The sequence below is a fragment of the Staurois parvus genome, unplaced genomic scaffold (genome assembly GCF_062004578.1).
Source record: "Staurois parvus isolate SC_StPar_1 unplaced genomic scaffold, SC_StPar_1.0 ptg000635l, whole genome shotgun sequence".
In the NCBI taxonomy this organism is placed as follows: Eukaryota; Metazoa; Chordata; class Amphibia; order Anura; family Ranidae; genus Staurois; species Staurois parvus.
Window position 1 is genome coordinate 2,175,001 of NW_028318431.1, and position 23,571 is coordinate 2,198,571.

The following is a 23,571-nucleotide window of genomic DNA, read 5'->3' on the forward strand; positions in this document are numbered from 1 at the left end:
ATTTAGAAAATGCAAAGTATTCTTTGAATGGTGCCCTGCTGAGTAGCTGACCTCCTGTGTTTAAAATGCAGCAGGGCAGGCACTTAGCACAGGACCCGAAAGCATGTGAAGAGATAGTTTGAGTAGCAGTGTCTACTTCAGTGATTTCTATCTTCCAGGGACATCAGACAGGTATGGTATATACACAGTTATTTTGGTCCAACATGGAATTTCTCTTAAAGACACAAAATCTGTCCTTGCTGAAGCTCTCTTGCTTGTACAATCACCTCCCCATGAGCTCACAAGGCACTGCATGTCAGGCTCCAACTTTCAACTTGAAGCTGCTTGACAATGTTTTCATTACTTTTAAAGGAACAGATAAGTGATCTCTGATCTCAAGGCCGTTTTATAGATTTGCCTGGAATTATTTATATGTACCTTTTTATAGCTTGCTGCGTCAATTAGCTGGCATTCCTCAAGAGCTTGACCCCTCAGATTTCTGTATGTAATGAGAACATATGATACACAGGGGAAAATAACTCTTCAACCAGCCACTTCCACTAAATAAAAAAGCACAGTGCTGTCACACTACTGTAATAGAAATGCGAGAGGAAAAGAAATGACAAAGAAAAAATGTAAAGCACTTGTGTTGTAAAGCATCTGCTCCCTTTATAAATAAAATTCACAAAATGTGACCTCTTTACACTATCAACACAAGCCAGGCTGTCATTTTCAATCTTCTATCCAACCTATATACATACTGTATATTCATGAATTTTGACAGCAGTAGAAGTGGGTATGTCTCAATCCATCTGCCATCAAGATTGAAAAACACAACTGAACGAGACTGAGTTTTTGCATAGCTGTTGTAGCTCTACAGAAGACCAGACGCTAATCGCATCACATGTCGGAAAGTTAAACTCTAAAATAACACCCTTAAATTCTCAAGTGCCATAGAAAAGCAGATTATTTTCAAGGAACAACTCTTCAAATCAGTACAATACAACCAGTATACACGGTTACCTCTTTTTCCAACACTGGGAGATCATCCAACATTTATTCCAGGATCCAAAAGTGAATTAAAGCAGAACTGGGCTGTAGGCAAGGTAGTAGTCCTGTCTGCCCCCCCCCCCCCCACTTTTAATTGACCTTGATTAGGATTAGGCACAGAGAAGCCACACATATGCATTGTCTGTTGTGACATGGCCCCTCCTGATCAGACAATCTGACACCAACTGCCTACATGGAAACCCTCACTTGTGAAGTGACATGTCAATGCAGTCCATCCCCTTGGTTTTCAGCAGGGACAGGAAGATTATAGCTGAGCATTCTGGGTATCCAGTAGGCCCTATGTGCCTGCCAAGGTTGTCATGTGGTTGATCTGGATCTGCCAGAAAATGTCTATCAATGCCCACACCCTATGCTACATCAGGATGATTGACAGCACATATAAGAAAATGGTGGGCCATAACAGCTCAGCTTGTTTAAAGTGATAGTAAAGGTCCTTTTTATTATTTAAAAAAAAAAAAAAAAAAAAAAAACACAAAACAAAAAACAAACATGTCATACTTACCAGCAGCCACAATCCTCTGCTTATGTGGTCCCCTGCCATCATCCTGGGCTCCTCCTATTCTTCACGTATCACCACAGAAAGCAGCTTCCTACATTGGTACACATGCAGCCTCAATCCCGAGCCACTATGTGTGTGTCTGTTGACACACACACGAGCACACACACGAGCACACCAGCTTGACCTCGCCCCCTGCTCCCAAGTCACTGGCTTTGATTGACAGCAGCAAGAGCCAATGGTTCCCACTGCTATCACTCTGCTCTGTGAGGAGGGAGAGAGAAATAAGAGCTGCTGCTCTCATCAACAGGACTGGATCTAGATCAGGATCAGGCCAGAGTAAGAATTTGGGGGGTTGGGGGGAATGGAGATCACAAAGGAATGAAGATCCTACAACACTCAAGAAGCATTTCTCTTTAAACAAAAGTCTGCTGGGGCCTTTAAGTCGCCCTTATTTCTAAGAGCCATACTGAACTTTCAGATTAAATCAGCCAAATACATTACAAGTTCTTCAAAACAAAAAAGTATTCAAAGCCTTAAAGTTTGTTCACAGCAACAGAATGAAGATTGAACAGGCACAAAAGGTAAGAATTTTACCGTCAGGCTGCACTGGATTGTGGTGTGGGGGCATTAATTCAATTAACTGTAAGTGTACTGAAGACTTCTCTTTAAAGGAAGCCTGTGCTGGATGAATAGAAAGGCTTTCTTCGCTGACCTTTCCTTCTGGAAAATGCTAGCTGCTTGGCTGTCAGACAGGTTTAATGGATGCAATACTTTCTAAGTCATTGAATGAGAATAACTGTATAGATAAGAAGCTCTAAACTTGTACCAGTTGCTGACTCAGAAAATACTGAAGCCAGAGCCAAACAGGAAACTATTATGTTTTAGAGGAAATAAGAAATGACAGACAGCATATTTTTCTCAATACAGGTGTCCTTGAATATCACAGGCAGACGATGGTAGTCATTCTGAGTCTGTAACAGCTCTGGCATACTGAGGAGACAAAGCCACAAACCACTCCTAGTTTCCATCATACAATTTTAAGTGTTTATGAATGTCTGAACTTTCATAAACAGGGAAGGGGGGGGGGGGGTTTATTGTAAGTTCCTCCTCACAGAAAGGATTTTCTTATTTTCTAAACTATATTATAGTGTTTTGTTATTAGATGCAAACGTTTCCTAGAGAAATCCTTCTCTTAAGTAGAATATCTGACCAGAAAATAGCTGGAAGCAATGCCTTATCAAACACTTCCATTACAGTGATAAAAATATACAGTCTGACGTCAGTGACTATCTTGTGTGAAAAGTATTTAATCAAATAAATAAAAAAAAACTAACAAAAGTACAACCAAAGGTATTTTTTTTTTTAGTTTTAGATACAGTGGAGAGGGATTAAAACTCCTGTCAGTCTTTATTGCTGTCTGTGCTTCCATCAGGAGGGTCCCCCTCTCTATTTGTCCTGTTTACCATTATCATTGAAAGTGAAAGTAAAAGAAAATCCAAAATTTTGGGTTGTCCCCAGAAAAGGAGAAGGAGGATATCTTCTAATGGGGGCACTTATTCTGGTGACATGAGGGGGACAAGGGATTTCCTCTATCTTCCTGTTTTGGCTATGGGCCAGGAAGTGATAATAAATCTCCACAATGGGACACAGATGGCCAAAAAAAAAAAAAAAAAAATCTGACAGGAGTTATAACCCTCCCTTAGGCTATCCTAAATGAAAAAAAAAAAGATTTTGTCTATAGTTCTACTTTAACATGTATTATGATAAAGATCAATAAAGCTACAGTGGGAGCAAATAAAGGACAGCCTTCCAAATTCTGATAGCCTAAGACCCAGGCAAGTCACGCATGCAGATAGCGGACTTCTCAAAATCATGATTTCTGTAAGCAAGTGCATGCTTCCCCTGTGATAATGCCCAGGCTTTCTGAGGTTTCACAAGCCCCAGGGGTACTGTATTCGGGGCTGGGGGAGAAGGCCTGTGTCTAATCACAACTTTATCCAATAGTAATGCAGAAACATACAAGGATGAGAAACTACGTCTGAGGCAAACAGAACTATCTGCCCTGTGCACGGTTCCTGGAAAGCTTTAATGCCTGCTTTTATATGCCCAATTCCAACTGCAGAAAGCATTTTTGGGTGCTAAGACTTTTTCACACATTGTGCATTCCTGATATCTTTTGAACAATTAGGCCTCATTCAAATGTGCAAACTTAAAGATACGCCCATGTGAAGGCCGTGTTTTGCCTGCTTGGGATGCAGGTGTTCTGCGCAACACAGGTACATCCTGTGCAGGTAAAACAAGGCCCTCACAGTCATGGGTGTGCGCTTAAGTACGCCCGGGTGAACATGGCCCTGCGTGCGGTTTTGCATACAACACTTCACTGTATTCACATTTAAACAAGAAAAAAACAAAGCAGAGAATGCCAGGTGTTCAAATCAATTTTTAACACAGAGGCAAGGGGCAAACCTTGTGGCTTTACACTAAAAATATTTGCAAGAAAGACTTCTGTTTTAGGAAAAATATAAAAAAAAATAGCAAGGATACTGGTGCTGAAAAGCAAGAGTGAACACGAGTATTTTTTTTTTTTTTTTTTATTTGCTGTACTTTTGAATGTATGAAGTTTAAAGTGGAACTGCACTCTCTCAAGCAACACTGATTATTTTGAATCCTTATGCTGCTAGCATTAGTAAATAGAAAAAAAAGTATATCAAGTTTACTTGTTTTAAATGTCTTTTTTTTTTACAATTTTTTTAGTTACTTTCTAGTTGCCATGCCTAGTAAAATGATGCCATCCCAGGATTGTTATGATGCCATACATCCCAGGATTTTTCTGGAGGGGAGGAGGGTTTTTCTCAGCTAAACACACCCTCCTGTCTGTATGCCTGAGCTAAGGGCAGATGGCTTCCAGGAAGTAAATGCTATATGAATCATCTGCCCTCTGTGACCACAGCCAGAAATGCTATGGGGTATTTTTCTAAGTGCTTTGAATATTAAAAATGAATTAAACAGTGCTTTTGATTTGTTGTGCTCAGATACAGTGTAGTTCAACTTTAAAGGCTAGTCCACCTTTTGGAGCATACTACATGTTCTACCCAATTTTTAGTGTAGAACATATAACATTTTACACTTCCTGTGGCCAGTTCCCCTCACCCACCCTCCCCTCGGTGTGATAACGGGTCAAGAATTTTCTCTCCGCATCTGCTGTTGCAATTTTTAAAACAGCGCAGCCCTACAGGGCTTTGCCCACATGCTCACATCATGCATTCACAGTCTCCTTTGAATGGATAGACTACAACCATAATCATCCACCGCGGCTGACGGCTTGTAGGTTTGAATGAACAGCAAGGATGCTAATGAGCGCTCCCGTAGTTAATTCACAAGCCTTTCAGCTTTAAACAGACAGTCCATAAGAAGGTGCAAGCAGAAAGCTGCAGGGCTTGTCTGCAAAAGCCTGACCATTGCCCCCCGTTTCACTGATCACAGGTGCAGTGCTATCCAGACTCCTGCAGGAAAAAAATAATAAATGCACATTTTTTTTCCTGCAAAAATATGTGCATTTATTTTTACACTTAATATTGAAAGGTGAACATATCCTTTAAGCCACAAAAGCAGATTTCAATGTATCCAAACTGGGTGCACACGCAGCAGAGAAGGACCCCACAATAAATCTTTTAAGAGATGATGTGACCTCACATTTGTATATATGCAACAGACATCTCTACTGTTATTGCAATTGCTACAAACCATTTATAGTGAGGTACTCTGTGCTGGTTAACTGAATTGTTCTTAGGAAAAACGCTCCCACCTATAAGATAAAGAAACGTACAGCAATGTATGAAAAATGCCGGTAATAACACTTGCGGTTGCAAATGCAGAAGTGTGAATAAGTACTAATGACACTTGAATGCTCTAAAAGCCTCCCAGAATTTATCACTAAAGTATCCCACAGGACTATTCCCAGGATATTGGTGATTACCACTGCTAATAAACCTCACTGCTTAGTAATCATTTTCAAATTTTGCAAAACCTAACAAAGAATATGGCAGAGAAACCACCGCTTGTACAAGGACACCATACTGAGCAGGCATTATACTGTACGGCTCAGGGACGCTTGTTTCAAATTTCTGCGACCTTCAAGGACACAAAATGTATTTTTAGACTACTGGCTATATTTGTCCAAACCTAGTCTTTCTAAACATAGGATAAAATTAAATGTCAACAGAATTTCCTTTTATTCAATGCATTACTATCCAGTGAAAAACATGAACAGCTTAATTTAAGCTAGATTAGCTGTCTTTGGGACTCTAACTTCTGCTGAACAGCCTTTTTCTGGGTGCCAGTTAGCTGTGTAATAAGCATGAAGGGTAAGATTGACTTCAGGCATAAAAGTGAAATCATTCCTCAATCAGGAAAACACTGCAAGTATACTTTGATCAGAAATATAGTATTTAATGTTCCTTAACTAGAGTTTAAAAATAACTCTCATATACTCCAGTGGGGTCGCTATGGGGGTGTGGGGGGTGCGAACCACACCTAAGTGACACCCACCAGAAGGGTGACATCACGTAGTTATATTCTGGGTTATGACTGCAATAAGGTGACAACACCGGAGAAGGGGTGGTGATCTCGGAGGAGGGAGGATAAGAGTACAGTTCGCTCCTCCTGAACATAGTGACATCATCACGCAGTGTGCGCTCCCCAGATGTCCTGGTAATAGGCGTTTGTTTACTAGTTGGAACTGGACGGAGTGATGTTGGCTGGGGGAAAGGTGAGAGACCCTCCTGGGGGAGGAAGGTGCAGGGGAATTGTGTGCAATGTTAGATTTTGGGGTGCAGCAAAATTAAAATGGGGGGCTGCAGGGGAATTTTAATTAAGGGGGAGTGTGCGGGGTAATTATACTTAATGGGGGGGATGTGAGGTGTTATAATGGGAGGTGGGTGTTATGGGGTAATTATAACAGGCCAGGGGAATGTGGGGTAATTATAAAGGGGTGGGGGAGGAATTACAGGGTCATTTTAATGTGACGGGGGTAGGGGGAAATACCATGGGGTAATTATAGTAGTGGAGTAGGGGGATTTATGATGGCGGGGTATGTAATTGTAACGGGGGAAATACTCCAGGGTACTTAGAACTTTAAAGCGCGTGTGTGGGCCTGCAGAATTATGAAAATGCAGCAGCCGAGAAAGCACCATCAATTTCCATGAACGCTCCATATTTGGCAGCCCTCCCTGAACGTTTTTAAATAGCTGCGTGTTTTAGCTGCGGGTCCATTTTCAAGCAGCTCATTTGGATTTTCTCATCCTGCACAGGTGTGCATTTTGTCTTTATAAAGAGGCACTGTCACACTGCCTGTTCACATTTCACTGAAGCATTACTTTTGCCCATTTAGGACAAAGTGACAATGTCTCCTGATAGTCCAGACCCCGCAACACAACCCTTCTCCACCTCCCCACTCAGTGGGAGCCTTTGCTCTAAAAGAGATCTTCTGTGTATGGAGTAGAATGTTACCCAAACAAATATTTAATTGAAGTATTAAATTTAAAGAGGATCTAAAGTGAACGCAAATAGTTAAAAGCTAACTTTACAGTACATGTAGTGCTTCCTGCTTTACTACCCCACTAACCTCAGTATAAAGCTATGAATCAGCTTAGACCATTAAGGATTTGTTGTTAAAGCTGAACTCCAGGCTTGGTTTTTATTGCATAGTTACATTGGTCCAGCTTGTGCCAAATGTACATATATTCCAGACCTGTGGGATCATTGTAGAATTGGAGAATCACTGTAGTAGTTGGCACTACTACAGCGATTACTGCTGTCTTCCTGGATCTGTGAAACGTGTATTGAACACAGTGGGTCGCTCACTCAGCATGGCAGCCATTCACAAAACACCTTGAATTTTTTTCAACAAATAAAAGGCTCTCACTGATTGGACAAAATGGAGATCATGACATTACCCCTTGCCTCTCTACTGCCTCTACTCACAAGAATGCCTTGTGTTCATTGAAGAAAAAAAAAAAAAAAAAAAGCATTTTTAAATGGCATCTTATCCAAATGAGCGACCCCCTGTGTTTTCTATGAAGATCAGCAGCTCAGCACAGGATCCAGAAGATCGTGGCAATCACTGTAGTAGCACTGATGACTGCAGTGCTTCTCTGAATCCACATCAATTCCATGGGTATAAAATATGTATACCTTCACTGGTCCAAGGTGGACCAATGCAACTATGCAATAAAACCATACCCGGATGATGGTGTATCCTGAAATTGATTTTATTAAAAAGGATGCAGACTTGTTTAACATAAAGAAAATAGATAAATAGTTATCACTGGGGCCTTGGGTTCAATTCCTACAAGGAAGAATATCTGCAAGGGCTTTGTATGTTCTCCCTGTGTTTGGATAGTTTTCCTCCCTCCATCTAAAACATATTGGCACTCTAAATGCCTTCCACTCAGATTGACCTTGAGTGTCAGGATGTTGGAGTTTGTGCAGGGAAATTCAATAGTAAGCTTACACAGGAGAAGGGTATGGTATGAATACTTCTAAAATAAACCTGTCTCAATGGACATATGGATGCTGCCATAATGCTGGCCTCCTCCTACAAATGCTCACTGCTGTGCTCTGTCTAACGTCAATACTGGTCACAGACCTGAAAAAGTATGTCCCAACAAAGAGTGAATGCTTTATTTCTATATTTGTTCTGTGTGTATGACTCAAAGTATCCAGACAGGCAACAAGAAGGTGGCCAACAATGGCTTCCCCATATATATCTCATGACAAGCTTCTTTATAACAGTGGTCTCCAAACTGTGGCCCAAGGGCCGGATGTGGCCCTTTGCTAGCCTTCATCTGGCCCTTAGGGCACTATTCCTCCCAATGATATGAGACTCTATTCAACCTACTGACACCAAGAGTGGAGCATAAATCCTCCCATTGACACCAATGACAGGGCACTAGTCCTCTCATTGACACCATTGACAGGGCACCAGTCCTCCCACTGAAACTAATGACGGTACACTAGTCCTCTCACAGACACATGACGGGGCACTGCACCTCCCACTGACACTCACAGTGCACTAGTCCTCCCACTGACACCAATGATGGGACACTATTCCTCCTGCTACAAACCAACGACCCCCAGGCAATATTTATTCTCACTGATGCTGGGTTTGGGGACATTTTCTACCCCACTGGCCATAATCCCGCCCTAAAGTCTGCAGGATAGTACACTGGTCCTTAATTTGAAAAGTTTGGAGACCCCTGATTTATAAGCTCTGCTAAATTTTAAGTGATATACACAAAGGAAAATGATAATTATAAATATCGACTAGAGGGAAACCCAACATATCCATAAATGAAATATCATCATAAACATATGGCACAGCAATCAGGTAAAATAAAAAAAGTCACAATGAAAATTACTTTTGCATAACCTTTACACTAACTCCAAGTGACTAGTCGCTGAAAAGGCAATATCCATTCCATTAAAGTTCAACCGCAGTTTTTGAGTAAAGGCTGCCTAACCCAGCTTCACAATTTCAACAAACAGCCAAACACCCCGTTATATATCAACGTATATAAAAAACAATCATATCTAGCTTCCACGGATAACAGGCATCATGGACTGTGAACTGCCAATTAATCAAACTGTATCACAGGCCCAGCTCTGATATCTGTGTGCATAGATCCAAAGGGTTAATGACAGGGAGGGGAAGGGAGAAGAGAAAAGGGGGATCCACCTTTTGTAGACAATCTTCAGATCTCTCCATTCCAGGAAGCTGCACATTTTCGGTTTTCGGGCCAAGACAGTCTGAACCAACTCCCTGGTAATCTTCTTCTTCTCCTTGTCAGACAGTGGCACGTACCACTTCTGGAGCCGCAGCTTCCCCTGACGGCTGAAGAGTAACATAAACTGCATCTGTGGAGCCACAAAAAAAAAACAAAAAAGAAAAACATTAAAATGCTGCAAGAGGAGATTTATGGAAATGACAAAAACCTCAACATGTTCTACAACTAGGTACAGCAAATATAAAGGGAAAAAAAATCAATATGAATCAATAAAATATTCATGACTTGTCTTCCGAGTGGCATTGTTCCTCCAGTACCAGGATCCGACGTGTTTGAATGAAATTAGGGGCTTGCGGTCCTTTTATTTCTACATCACAATAAAGAGGTTGTTCTATAACAGACGCTTATCTGCATGCATAGCTTTGGCAAAATCCCAGTTACAGCCCTGTGACACACGTGAGGAGGGGAATGGTTGTGGGAGTTACTATGCAGAAAGACAGCGAACGAGAGAGAGCAAGAGAGAGAGAGGGAAGGCACCAAGCTAGAGGGGGTCAACAGACAGGGAAACTTAACCAGCAAGCTACTATGGAGAGAGCCATCAATGGCAGAACATGTATACGATCTGTCATCTGCAATGCCTCCACTCTGCTGCAAGGATTCCTCCTCACTGGGTGTTTTCTATTATCTCTGCATTGTAAGTAGGCTGTGTTTTCAAACAGCGGGCAGCATAGAGAGAGGTATCGAAGAAACATACACTGCAGGGGAATTTCAGCTGCTCAGTAATAATACAGTAGACAACAGAAATCCTGTTATTTACATCACTGCAACCCATACTATGGGCAGACATGGGGGCTTCTTTCTGTAGAACAGTAAAGTTTGTAGACACTGAATGTGATAATAGCCCACAGGCCACAGATAATCATAGGCTGCAATGCAGAAAAATCTGGGTGAGCTTACCATGACCTGACAGTAGAATTAGATGTGACTATACAGAGAGCGGAGGTTCAAATGAGTGTTTGCTATTTCTGTTATGTTTTCTGTGCTGCTGAATGGTGGCCTCTTCTGTTCGCAATGCTACACCCATCCAATACAAATGACATCCTGTTTTTTTAGGTCTTAGCCCTGGTTCCCACCACTGTGACTTCAAGTGGGACATTCGATTTACAAATCACACCTGAAGTCGCATCTAGTGTATTTCTATGGCACGGCCGTAATAGGTGCGATTTCAAGTAGCGCAATTTGAAAAATAGTTCCTACTTTTTAATAGTTTACTTTTTTATCACTTCAGTGCGATTTAACTCTCAGACTATAAGGTAAACGGCCCTGAAATCGCACCTATGTCGATATCAGCACACCTTTAAAGTCACGCTTTAAATGGGACCAAATTGCATCACTTTGAAATTGCATCAGTGTGAACCAGGGCTTATGGGCTTAAAGTATATGTACACCCAATATGCTTTAGCACGGTAATGTCATTTCAAAAGTTGCTTTTTAAATCGATTCAAAGTGTTAGTTCATCTTTACAGAAAAAATGTAAAAGATGAACACCGTACATCTTCCCCACCCTCCAGTTCCCGCTGTACTTTCCTCAGGATATGCAGAGCTGTCAGCACCCCCACAGCCAAGCCAGCACTTTCGGGATTGACCAGAGCTGGTCTGATTGGTCAGCGCCTGCGCAGTGAATCGCCCTGGTCGATCCTGTAAGCGCTGCACAGAAAAGAGATAGAAGAGAGGGGATTTCAAATCCCCAGACCACTGGCTGTATGGGCATTGACAGCTCAGCATCCCCAAAGCAAATACATTGGGAACTGGGGGTGGGGGGAGTTATGGTGTTCATATTTACCCTTTTTATGTAAAGTTGAACTTACCTTTGAAAATTGTAATGCACGTTAAAAAATACCTGGTTATCCTGCTATTAAAAAGGAGATATGTAGCAAAAGCTTTTTTTTTTTTTGCTATACTTCTCCTGTATATCACAGAAGTGCAGTTCATTCTGACTTTAGCCCGCTATCATCTGAAGAAATGTCACAGGAGTGCAGAACGAACTGCACTCCTGTGACACATTTTCAGATGATAGCGGGCTAAAGTCCGCTGCCAGCTGATGTTACAGAGCCGGTTGATCTGAAAAGATCCTGACCATATGGCTGGGATTTACCCAGAAGTGTGGACCGGCACCTGACTCAGAGATCTGCCTCTTGTCCCCTCAACACAGCCCAGAGCTCCAGTGAGCTATGGAGGGGCAAAATAGAGAGCCAGTCATTGACTGACTGTTTGATCGCTCAGTTCTCACTGCAGAGCCGGCAGGGGACAGAAGCAGCATTGGAGCGATACTGCATCCACCTAGGTGAAAATAATGTTTTTTTGTCAAGTCCATACTTCTCTTTTAAAGTCCTGGTTCACATACATTCTGCTACAGGAGTGACAATTTTCTCCCAACCGCCACACTGTAAAATGTGCCCACGAATGAGACTACAAATGGCAGTGTTGAAAAATAATTCCCAGGCATATTCCACCATTGTCACCATCACTAAGGCTAGGTTCACATCTGTGCGGTGGTGCCGCTGAGGATCCACACGAAAATCCGTGCAGCCGCCCAGTGAAATACGGACCCGCCGGCAGCTGCCATTAGTTCTACAGGCACGCCGTACGCACTGGAAAAAGCAACTGTACTGGGAACCGAGGTTCCCATGTGGGCTGCGTTTTCAAAAGAAGTGCAGGGACTTCTTCTCTACGGGGCACGGGAGTCTATTCAAGTGAATGGGCTCTCGTGTCCACGCAAAACACAGCCCGCACTGCCCCATATATGTGAAACAGGGCTAAAACAGTCCATGACAATGTTGTGCAGCCAGGAAGTAGCTGGAGAAGATCAGAAGCACTGAGATGAAAATAAAGATGACTAAAAATAGCGATTCTTTATGGTACTTTAGCACACTATATGTTAGATCTACTTTAAAGTATAAGTAAAGGCAAAACTTTATTTTTAGTTAAGGATAGCGTGGATAGGTATTAGAACACCTGCCAGGTTTTTATTGCCATCTGTGTCCCCATTAGGGGGATTCATACTCTCTATTTGTCCTGGTAACCGTTCTTACCTAATATAAAAGTTTAGAAAAAAAGAAAAGTGAAGAATATTATGGAAGTATTCCAATCCAGTGAAAATCAATGGTTCCCTCATTTTGGAGGGATTTCTTTTCACTTCCTGTTTGGTTATTGGCCAGGGAGAGAAAGGGAAAATCTCCCTAATTTGACACAGATGGCAAACAAACCTGAAATTGGTTATAACCCTCCCTTACTTTAAAGAATTTTTTTTTTCATTTTGGATAAAGTGTTACTAAACCCAGGACCCTGCATTCACTATATCTGGTCTCCCATAATACACAGAACTTGGAGATGCAATTATTTTAGTAAACAAACTGCTAAATACCTTTTCTCATCAGCAGTGTATAGCAGTCGTGTGACTTCTATCAGTGTCTAGCTGAGCACTGGTTAAAGGTTGTAGGAATTTTCATTCTGGTCTGACTGTCCTATGAGGCTGCACAACCCCTGACTCTCGGTCTGGACAGTGCTGATTTACCCTGTGCTGATCACATGCCCCCTCCCAAAAAAAAAAAAAAAAAAACTCTCTAGCAATACCCCTTAAATCAGCATATGTAGAGTGACTCCTAGAGCTGTGTAAAATCAGCAGATGGATTGGGGACAGTTAAAGAGGGGGAGGATCAGAGAAGGCAGGATCAAGCAGCCTATTTACACAATGTGGAGGGTTAACCCATAGTGAGTATAACAAGATTGCTTTACTATATATACAGACTGATTTTACTGATGTGGGTTTAGTAACACTTAATTTATGCTAGGTCCACACTGTTGCAAGCTTGCAGGCTGCGTTTGCGCAGGCAAGGCATCCTATTTATTTGAATGTGCTGCTGTGCCTGTGTTTCATGCAGGAAATAGTTTCCTGCAGCATTTTACAAACTCAGCAGCCAGGCTTTTGCACCATGCAATTTCCATAAGTTTCCAGCAGCTACAAACGCGCTAAGTTATTAGATGCATGGGGGTGCCATTAAGAATGAATGGCAGCCCCGCATGGTTTTAAAGAGCAGAGTGTTTTGGCTGTGGGTGGTTGCAAGTGCTTGCCACTGTGGTTTCACCTTTGAAGTTGTATACTCTCAATGATGAAGTATAAATGAGCTAAGTATCCAGCAGCAACAGTAAGACCCCGATTTACACTGGATGCGAATTGGCATGAGATTTGCATGCCAGGCAACTTGCAAATTGCATGCTCAATTGCAGCCTATTGTCCACAATTAGAGCGGTCATATAAGTGCGGTTCTGACTTGGTCGGAGCCGCACCAATTTCTAAATTAGTACATGAACTACTTTCGGTGCAATTTGCATAGACATCTGTATCAGATGTCTTGCAAATTGCACCTGAAATCATCTTGATATCCAACTTTGAAACCAGGCGACTTCACTGTAAGTCGCAAGATTTTGAAGTAGGGTTTGATGTGACCGGGGTGTAAAACAGGTCACAGTAAATGCATGAATATGGGACTTGGTGCAGAGATTTTGTCACCAAGAGAGATGTAGAAAGCTGCTGGTTAACACAACTTTCTGAATAAGCTGAAATCTAAAATATAAGATAAGGTCCATGTGAAAAGGAATATTCACAACAGAGGGAAGGTGGGGGCACAAACATACACATTTACTACCCTGTGTGTAGAAGTTTTCTTCTACACACAGAAAAGTCATATAAATGATGCCGATTGTCCTACATAAAAGGAAAATGCATGTCATCTGTTCTCTGCTGGACACTGCAGTGTTGACTCCACACTGCCCTTGCACTTTGCAAGTCATTCATAAAATGCAGGATGCAGTGTGCAGCCCGCACTGTCCTGCAGAGTGTTTAAGGCGTAACGCTGTGGAAAACACTTCATGATAGTAGGAGACCTCAGTCATATGACTTTGGCAGGTCATCTGACCAGGCCCCCTCCTTCTAATGGAAATTATATAGGCTTTGTTTGTTTCAGAGACCTAAAGCTCATTTGTGAGCTGTGGTTGGCTGTAGCTTTTAAATAATAATAATAATAATAAAAAAAAAAACAAAAACCACAGGAAGTATTGCTCTGGTAAGGCCACACCACTGCTGTACAACTAGGCCCCTAAATGAAGTCATCCCCAGATCACACAATTACAAAGAAGGTGGCAGTTTTGTGCTAGAAAAGCCATTATACAATGTACAGTGCTTTGCATACAGTATGGGTATCCAAACAGTAAAAGGAATGCCAACAGCCCTAGAGAAGTATTATAAAAAACGTTAGGTTTATTCACAGTAGACAAACACAATTTGGGATGGATGTTCTTATTCATAGAGCATATACAGTAGCGTTGAGGAGCCTCTTGCTAATTGGATTTACTTTGGTCTGCTTTTGGGGCTGTAGCTGTGCACTCTTGATACCAGGTGCCACAGCTTAAATCACCAACAAATGGGTGAACTATCTATACTTTGTTGTTTTGCGCAAGTATTCACTCCTCTTGGACTCTTGTAATGTTACAGCCTAGAGTTCAGACTGATGCAGTTACGATTTTATGTCACTTATCTATGCAGTGCATAGAGCTGAAGGGGAAATACCTATTTTATGTACTCAATTTGTTTATAATAAAATAAAAAGTTGAAGTGTTGTATAAGGAAATGATACAGCTAGACAACTGTGAGGAATACATATTTACTATAAAGAGAAATTCCACCATTTGCAAAAAAAGTAATAAACGCAGCAACAATTTCTTGCAATGAAGCCTGCAGAGTACTGCAACTGTGAGCAGAGAATTGTGGGTGCATTGCGCAGACTCTTGTGTCTTATACCCCAGAGACCAAGTTTGTATGGAGGTACGGGTTTTCTGTTATGAGGCTGGAGGAAGCAGACAGAGACTACAAACTGCTGTGATGTCACCTTCCTGCTGCCACTAACTGAGCCTCTCTCCCACATTAGTTGATGGGACTTGTAAGAATTGAGTGGTAGTGGCCTTACACCTAGATGACTCGGCTGTGTGTGCAAAGTGTGCTGAATTCAACAATCACAACACACTACAAGAAGCACTCTGCGACTTAAAAAAGGGGGGAAGGCAGTTGGGTTTAGGGGGATGGTGCATGTGAGCATGCTTTGTGCAATACCTTAAACATCGGTGTAACATGAAACATGGCGTTAACCTTTAAAGGAAAAATCCACATTTGGGGTGGAACATGTAACTTGTTTCTACTCCTGCAGTATCTCACCATCCCACCCCCCCTTCCCACTGTGGCAGTTAGCCAAGGATTTTCTCCCTGCACCCACTGTCACAATTTGAAAAGAACGCGGCCGTTTCGGGCTTTGCCAACACAGCTGCTTCATTCAGTCGCAAAGATCTGTGAAATGTAGTTCTCAATTAACTACCAGAACGCTAGTGAGTGCTCTAGGTAGTTCAATTGAGTCTTCTTGTTATTGTGTAATGCTTTCCAGGCTCCTCCCAAAATAAATAAATACATAAATAAATAAAAAAGTAAATGCACATTTTTTTACCAGCAAAAAAAAAAAGTGCATTTATTTAATTTTTAGAAAGGTGAATTTAACCTTTAAGTCAGGGCTCAACAAAGCCCAGGTGCCAAGTCACCACGGTGACCAGAAACTGCAGCCCCCACCATTGACTCCACCAGTTGTACTCCCCCTAGTATGTATGATGCATGCATATCCTTAGCCCCCAAGTGCATACCTTTACATTTATCAACACTGAATCTCATTTGCCACACAGTTCCTAATTAACCCCTTCATGCCTAAGGGTAATCATGCAGAGCTTATTACAAATGTCCATATAAAAGAACATCTGGGTAGCAGTGACCATAACATGAATTCATTTACTGGTAGCTGTAAACAGCGAGCACATACAGGAAAAATAAAAATGCTCAATTTTAAGAGAGCAAATTTTCAAAGGCTGAGAGCTGCTCTCCAAGGCTGGGAGGGATTATTGACATCAATGAACACAACACAGAAATTGGAGTTCTTCAAAAAGACTATGTGAACACACTGCTAAATATTTTCCCATGGGCAACAAGTTTAAAAGGCTACAAATCAAACCTACGTGGCTTACGGCCAAAGCTATAGATAAGAAAATAACTTTTATGAAATATAAAAATGAAGGAACGCAATCATCGTTTAAACATTACAAAGATTATAACAGACTATACAAAAAGGAAATAAAGGCCGCAAAAGTTGAAAATGAACGACAGATTGCAAAAGATAGCAGGACCAAAACCAAAAAATTCTTCAAATATATTAATAGTAAAAAAAGTCCAGTCTCAGCATGTAGGCCCTTTAAAAAAAATCTAGAGTGGGTGATTGGGGACAAAGAGAAGGCAAATTTATTAAAAACCTTCTTCAGCTCTGTGTATACAAAAGGAGCATGGGGGAGCTCTTGTCCATAATGGGCATAGTATTGACACAGCTCCAGATGATCCACATTGGCTCACAATGAATATGATCCAAAAATATTTAGACAGTATAAAGGTGAATAAAGCACCTGGACCGGATGGCATACACCCACAGGTCCTTAAAGAATTGAGCTCTGTCATTTCAAAGCCAATGTTTCTAATTTTTAGGGACTCTTTAATGACTGGCATAGTACCACTGGATTGGCTTAAGACCAATGTGGTGCCAATATTTAAAAAGGGGTCAAAATCTTTACCAAGTAATTACAGATCGGTTAGTTTAACTTCTATAGTTGGGAAGATACTGGAGAGTTTAATAAAAGACCACATAGATGAGTTCTTGCTGGACATAAATATATATAAATACATCAGTAGTTAATAAAGTGGACTCAGTGTAGAGTTATTCACCCTGAGGTCATCACAGAGGACAAGGGAGCACTCTTTACGTCTGCAGGAAATGACATTTAATCTCCAAATATGGAAAGGTTTCTTCACAGTAAGAGCTGTGAAAATGTGGAATAGACTCCCTAAACAGTTGGTTTTGGCCAGCTCAGTGGATTGCTTTAACCACCTCCCACCATATAGTAATATGACGGCCGCAAGGTGGTTCTCTCGTTCTGGGAGGATGTCATATGACGTCCTCCCATTTTAACTGCGCATACACGGCTCGTGGAGTGCGCAGCGCGGTGATCGGCGGTGCGCTGTGTCCCTCGGACACAGCGGATCACCGATCCACGGAAAGAGCCGAAGATGTCGGCTTGGTCATATGATCAGCTGTGTCCAATCACAGCTGATCACATGTAAACAGGGAAATGCCGGTTATCAGCATTTTTCTCCTCTCGAGCTGTCACGCTAACAGCTCGAGAGGAGAGGAGAGCCGGTAATCGGCATTCCGCGGAGGGGACATGTACACTGATCATCAGAGCACTGATGATCAGTGTGCCCTGATGATCAGTGTAGCCCCAGCAGTGCCACCTGTCAGTGTCCATCAGTGCCAGCTGTCAGTGCTCATCAGTGCCACGTGCCAGTGTCCATCAGTGCCACATCAGTGCCCATCTGAGCTGTCTTTCAGTGTCACCCATCAGTGCCAGTCAGTGCCAACTATCAATGCCAATCAGTGCTGCCAATCAGTGCCGCCTATAAGTGCCAGCCAGTGCCACCTATCAGTGCGCATCAGTGCCACCTATCAGTGCCATATATCAGTGATGCCTGTCAATGCCCATCAGTGCCACCTACCAGTGCCTCCTCATCAGTGCCACCTATCAGTGTCCATCAGTGCCCATCACTGCAGCCTCATTAGCGCACATCAGTGATGGAGAAAAATCACTTATTTTCAAAATTTTATAACAAAAACTAAGAAAACTATTTTTTTTTTCTAAATTTTCAGTGGTTTTTGGTTTAAGAATAAAAAACCCAGAGGTGATTAAAATACCACCAAAATAAAGCTCTGTCACAAAAAAATTATAAAAATTTAGTATGGGTACAGTGTTGCATGACCACGCAATTGTCATTCAATAAATATCATTTATAAATATGTTAAAAAGTAAAGTCCATGACCATGCTCCACTACCCGGACAATGCTCATTGATTGGCAACATGTTGGGAGGGGCTTAGCCAGTGACGTTCATCACATGCCATGAGCACAACCTCACCTTGTTTGTTTTATGCTCAAGTTTTTCTTGAATCTTGTAAGTACCGCCTGTAGAAATCATGCACACAGAGATGGATGCAAACCACCCTTTGGCAAAGGCCTCCATCTTCGATCATTTTCTACTCCCAAATCAGCTTCCTTTATCCCCCCTCCCTCTGTTGAGTGACACGTGGTCCCTAGGTGCTAAGTTCAAAAAGGCAAGGCCCAGCGGGGGGAGCTCATGGCTATAAACCCCAATTAGCCTGGCACCCATATGTCTGTGAGACTCTTGCTGGAGAAGGATCGTAAAGCCATAAACCAAGCCCTTCACTGAGTTCAAAGACATTCCAGATAAGTCATAAAGCAGACATCACATTCAAGACCCACTTTCCCCTATGATTACATATCTTAGAATATAAGAGACTTACATAAAAACCAGGCATATATTCAGACCGCTCACTTTAATACAAGTCGCCTGACAGCTACAGGAGAGCAGAAAATGATATCTCCTCAACCATCCCAGCAGGTATGTCATATTTCATATCTAGACGTTCAGCAGATGATTCTGCGTATTAATCTACTCATGGATAGAATGTTATATGTATCCACGGAAACTTATTGTGCTGATATCAACTTGGGAGGGATTTTGGTCCTAGCTAGGGTCTCCACCTACACCTCCCTCCCCAAATGAGGCGATTGGTTCTCTGCTTCAGGGAGACACCCTGCTGAGTTGCTAGAAAAGCTGTTATGCTTGGAGCAGAAAGCTAAGCCGAGTTGAAATTGAAGATTCTCCCTTGTAACATTGGAACCAACTTTGGGAGATAAAGCACCCTTTTGGATCAGGAAACTTGAAAGCTGCTTACACCAAGGCTTTTGGCAAGTACTTTATCTAAATCCTGTTCTCTTTGCTGTGTTATTGCTCTTTGTATATGTATATATATGTATATACATATATACACATATATATATACACACATATATATATATATATATATATATATATATATATATATATATTGGCTACATCTTTTCTGTAAATATTTTTATTGCACCCTTTTGACCTTTTAGTAATAAATCTTACTTTCTGAAAGTGTTGAACTGTTTCTAAAGCTCTTTAATGCAAACTAAGAACCCCTGCCTCTGAAGAGCGCTACTGGGTGTTTGTTTTAAACTTTGGTATATCTCTGCCTGCGGTGACAGTGGTATACCGACGCTTATGCAAATATCATAGTGTTATTGCTGATATTTCCGAGTTTCCTCTTTCTCTGTACAAAAAGGAGGTGGTGGCAGTGTGAAGGGTTAATTGCATAATTAACCTGACCCAGTAACAATCGCTCCCAGGCTGCAAGTACAGATTGTGGTCCATTAGCTGGAAAATCTTTGTGCAGGGTGCAGCTGGGCATGGCATTGTTACGTACGTGACAGCGCGGTTTTAGATTGGCTAGTCCTTCGGTCATGAGTTTGGTGAGAAAGGCTGGGGTCTGACGCCGCAATCGTCACACCGTCTTTTTTTGAATAAAGTGATTTTAAATGGTATAACACCATTGTGGCTCCCATGGTTCTCTTTGAAGCGTGCCAGGGAGACAACTATTGTCTACTGATGTCAAAGGAAACTGCATAGTGAATCGCAGTGGATCTTGCTCATGGGCACATATCAATCTCTGTATTGGAGATCAATTAATTTTGGTAAGAGGCCATATATGTGTGGTGGAGGATACAACACCGACACCGTTGTCTATAGATTGATTCTTGTCACAGTACTTGTTAGGACTCACTTTCAGTATATGGACTTCGGGCTTGCATATTGGTTATATATAAAATTCTGAATTTCCATTGTGTTTTACATACACTATTTTTATGACTAACTTCATATGCATCACTATAGGTGTATTTAATTCTTTGGAATAGCGCACCATAATTTGTGGTCAATTTTGTAGCATAATATGGGAGAGAACTGTCAGAACTGGCCTGGTAGACAAGTGGTTAATAATTATGCTGCCAAATGAGTGTGTGCTGTAAATTGCCTTCAGCATTGCCCCTGTTTCTTCTTGCTGGTGACTGCCTTTTTGCTGAAGCCCAGAGCACCTGAGCAGCAGTAAATCTTTATGCTGTCAGCAGATTGGCTCAGATTTTCACCACATTGCCAAACAATAATAATGATGAAAAAAGGATCAACTGAGAATGCGCAAAGCAGGGTGGGACAGTGTATTACTGAATTTTTAACAGTATAGACACTTATTTTTAATGTTTCACATAGCTATACCTGAAAAAGGGGTCAGCATGAAGCAATCTAACAGGACTAAAGTTACACTTTAAGTGTATGTCTAGCCAAAAACTATTTTTTGCTTTACTGCTATCCTGGAAGGATTTTACTGCTATCCTGTGCTCCCCTTCACTTATTTTCCAAGTGATGTTTTACCTGACAGGAAGTGAGGGAAAATGTATATCAGCAAAACAGACTGAAGCAAAAATACACTGGAGCACTCAGAATCTGGTGCAGCTGTGCATGGTAGCCAACCACCTTCTAACTTCAATTTCTAGTTCAATTAAGTTTGGACAATAAAATCTGTAAGTTGAATGGTTTCTATGCAGAGCTGCACCAGATCTTGCACTCTTCTGTTTTAGTAATTTTTATTCCTGTCTCTGTCCCAATTGCAGATTTTCTTCATCTATCGGTGAAATCTTTGTAAATGGGACAGAAAACGAAGGAAGATCTCTTTAACCGCTTTCCTGCCACCCTACAGTAGAACTACTACTACAGGGTGACAGGACTGTGCAAAATCACGTATATGTACATGATTTGCATTTCCAAGTAGTGTGTGCATGCGTGCGTCGCCCTACCTGTGCTGCCATTGGCTGCTAGGGATGTCAATTACTGGGTCCCGGTTGGAGATTCCCCGCTAGAACCCGGCGATCATCAGGGAAAGCTGACAGGGGAGAGACCTGTGTGTAAACAACACAGGTCACTCTTCTGCCAGCAAAGACATGCTGCTTTGTATTTCTCTACACACACACACACAACAGATAATGTAAAACAGCACACAGTTAACCCTTTGATTGCCCAGTTGTTAACCCCTTCCTGCCCAGTGTAATTAGTACAGTGTCCGTGCTTTTTATACTGATCACTGTATTAGTGTCATTGGAATGTCAGTGGCAGTTATTCAGTTCCTACCCACTGTCAGAATGCCCGCCACCTATAAGTCGCTGATCACCGCCATTACTAGTATAAAAAAAATTAAAATAAAAAAATCCGGTATATAATTTGTAGACGCTGTAAATTTTATGTAAACCAATTAATTTACATGTATTGGAATTTTTTTTTTTTTTAGCAGACATGTAGCAGAATACATTTTTGTCTAAATTTATGAAGAAATTTGATTTTTTTAAATTTTTTTTTATTGGATAGGTTTTATAGCAAAAAGTTAAAATTATTTTTTTTTTCAAAATTGTCGGACTTTTTTGTTTATAGCGCAAAAAATAGAAAACCGCAGAGGTGATCAAATACCACCGAAAGAAAGCTCTATTTGTGGGGGAAAAAGGACATAAATTTCATTTATGTACAGCATTGCATGGCTGCGCAATTGTCAGTTAAATTAACGCAGTGCCGTATTGCAAAAAATGGCCTGGTCAGGAAGGGGGGTAAATGCTCTGGAAGGCAAGTGGTTAATAGAGCTCTAAAAAAGCAGTAAAACATTTCTAAATATCCCACCTTCCTATACATATATATAAAAAACTTGACAGATGTTTTCAAATTGCATGATTACTTTTGTATTCTGATTTTCCACAACATTTTCATGTGTTTACCAGCCCATTCTTATCTACTTTATGGGGGGGAAAAAAAAAAAGAAGCTTTGGCTTGGACAGGTGTGGGTCTAGACCTAGAAGAGCCCAGTTGAAGCCAACATCTTAGATCAATTTCCCACTTGCGAACTGAGCTTTTAGCAATTACATACAGAAGGCCCAGTGAGATTTTTCAATGATAAGCAGTGGGCCAAATCCCCATTGAAAGCAATGGGAGGCTGACAGCTTCCACAGCTAAACACAGCCACTTGCATACAATTGCTCAAGCAGCAATTACCTGAGAATAGACAGCCCTAGATGCAGACTGCCCGCATCCAGGGACAATCATCCGCAGGTAATTGTTGGAATCCCACTGGAAAATTACAAGCATTTTTAGTCAATTAACTTTTTTTTTTTTAATCACAATAAAAACATATTTTGCACCTTCAAAATATTACATTTGCTGTGTTAAACAAAAGTACACATCAATAAAATCCTTTTAATTCTGCATTGCAACATGAAACAAAATATAAATATGAAAAAGTCCAGGTAGGGCGGGGGCAAAAATTATTTTCATGGATTTTAAACCAGTGTTAAATTTAATCGCATACAGAGTTTGTTATTTGTTTATCCAATATAAATACCTCTACTGGGGTGCTATCTGTATAGTATCCTGTATACCAAATTTGAAAAAGCAAATGAGAAACATTCTGAGCTGTAAATACCAGAGCAAATTCACAATTTCCTTCTGGGTCTGTGCACAACTCACATCTTTTGTTTCCAACGTGAAATGTACCTGTGGGGCGAGCTTGGATAAAAAAATGACAAAAATTCCAAGAGCATCCTAACAGGAGAACCAGGGCAATTTATGGAATAATACTCTGGCAGTCAGCTTCAGGCTATTTTTCTTACAGTAGAACCATGGTCTCCCATAAGATAAAAAAAAATCTGTACTGAAGCACAGTGTATTTGCACTTACAGTTTTCTCTCAGTTACCCTGGATAGTACCCAGAAATACCTGTTGATTCTGCAAGTGAAACCCACCTATTGCAGTTTGTGTCATTTTTCACCTACAGTGGGATGAGAAGGTGTAACAGTGGGTGGGGCCATCAGCATGGTCACTGCTGACTCGCAAACCTGTAGCTATTCAATCAGCATCTGGACACAACTTGTCCTGCCCACTGCTTTCTTGATTGGCTTTACTGTCTCTGATACTGAAATGCTCCCACTGTGAGCTGCAGTGTCTAGGAGGGGGCTGTGTGAGACAAATGCAGGAGGATTTGATTCTGCCAAGGAATGTAAAGCAAGTTTTAATTCTCTCCTAATTGTCCTATGAGGCTGCAGGACCCCTGACCTTCTGTCTGGACAGCACTGA

General features: G+C 41.4%; 1 protein-coding gene across 14 annotated transcripts in view; it reads right to left on the bottom strand.

The window, feature by feature from the left end:
• The window catches only part of AP1S2 (adaptor related protein complex 1 subunit sigma 2), a 144,463-nt gene that overhangs the window by 98,245 nt on the left and 22,647 nt on the right, over window positions 1–23,571 (bottom strand). For 9 of the 14 annotated variants that reach the window (XM_089693643.1, XM_089693645.1, XM_089693651.1 and 6 more), the window contains exons 1-2: window positions 9,918–9,940; window positions 9,285–9,463 (exon numbers count right to left, since the gene is read on the bottom strand). In XM_089693643.1, the coding sequence (XP_089549769.1) occupies window positions 9,285–9,463; window positions 9,918–9,932 (194 nt within the window). In that variant the 5' untranslated portion in view covers window positions 9,933–9,940. Of the gene's footprint in view, window positions 1–9,284; window positions 9,464–9,618; window positions 9,827–9,917; window positions 9,986–23,571 lie in introns of those variants that run through there. The other 5 variants (XM_089693639.1, XM_089693638.1, XM_089693642.1 and 2 more) reach the window with 4 other exon arrangements.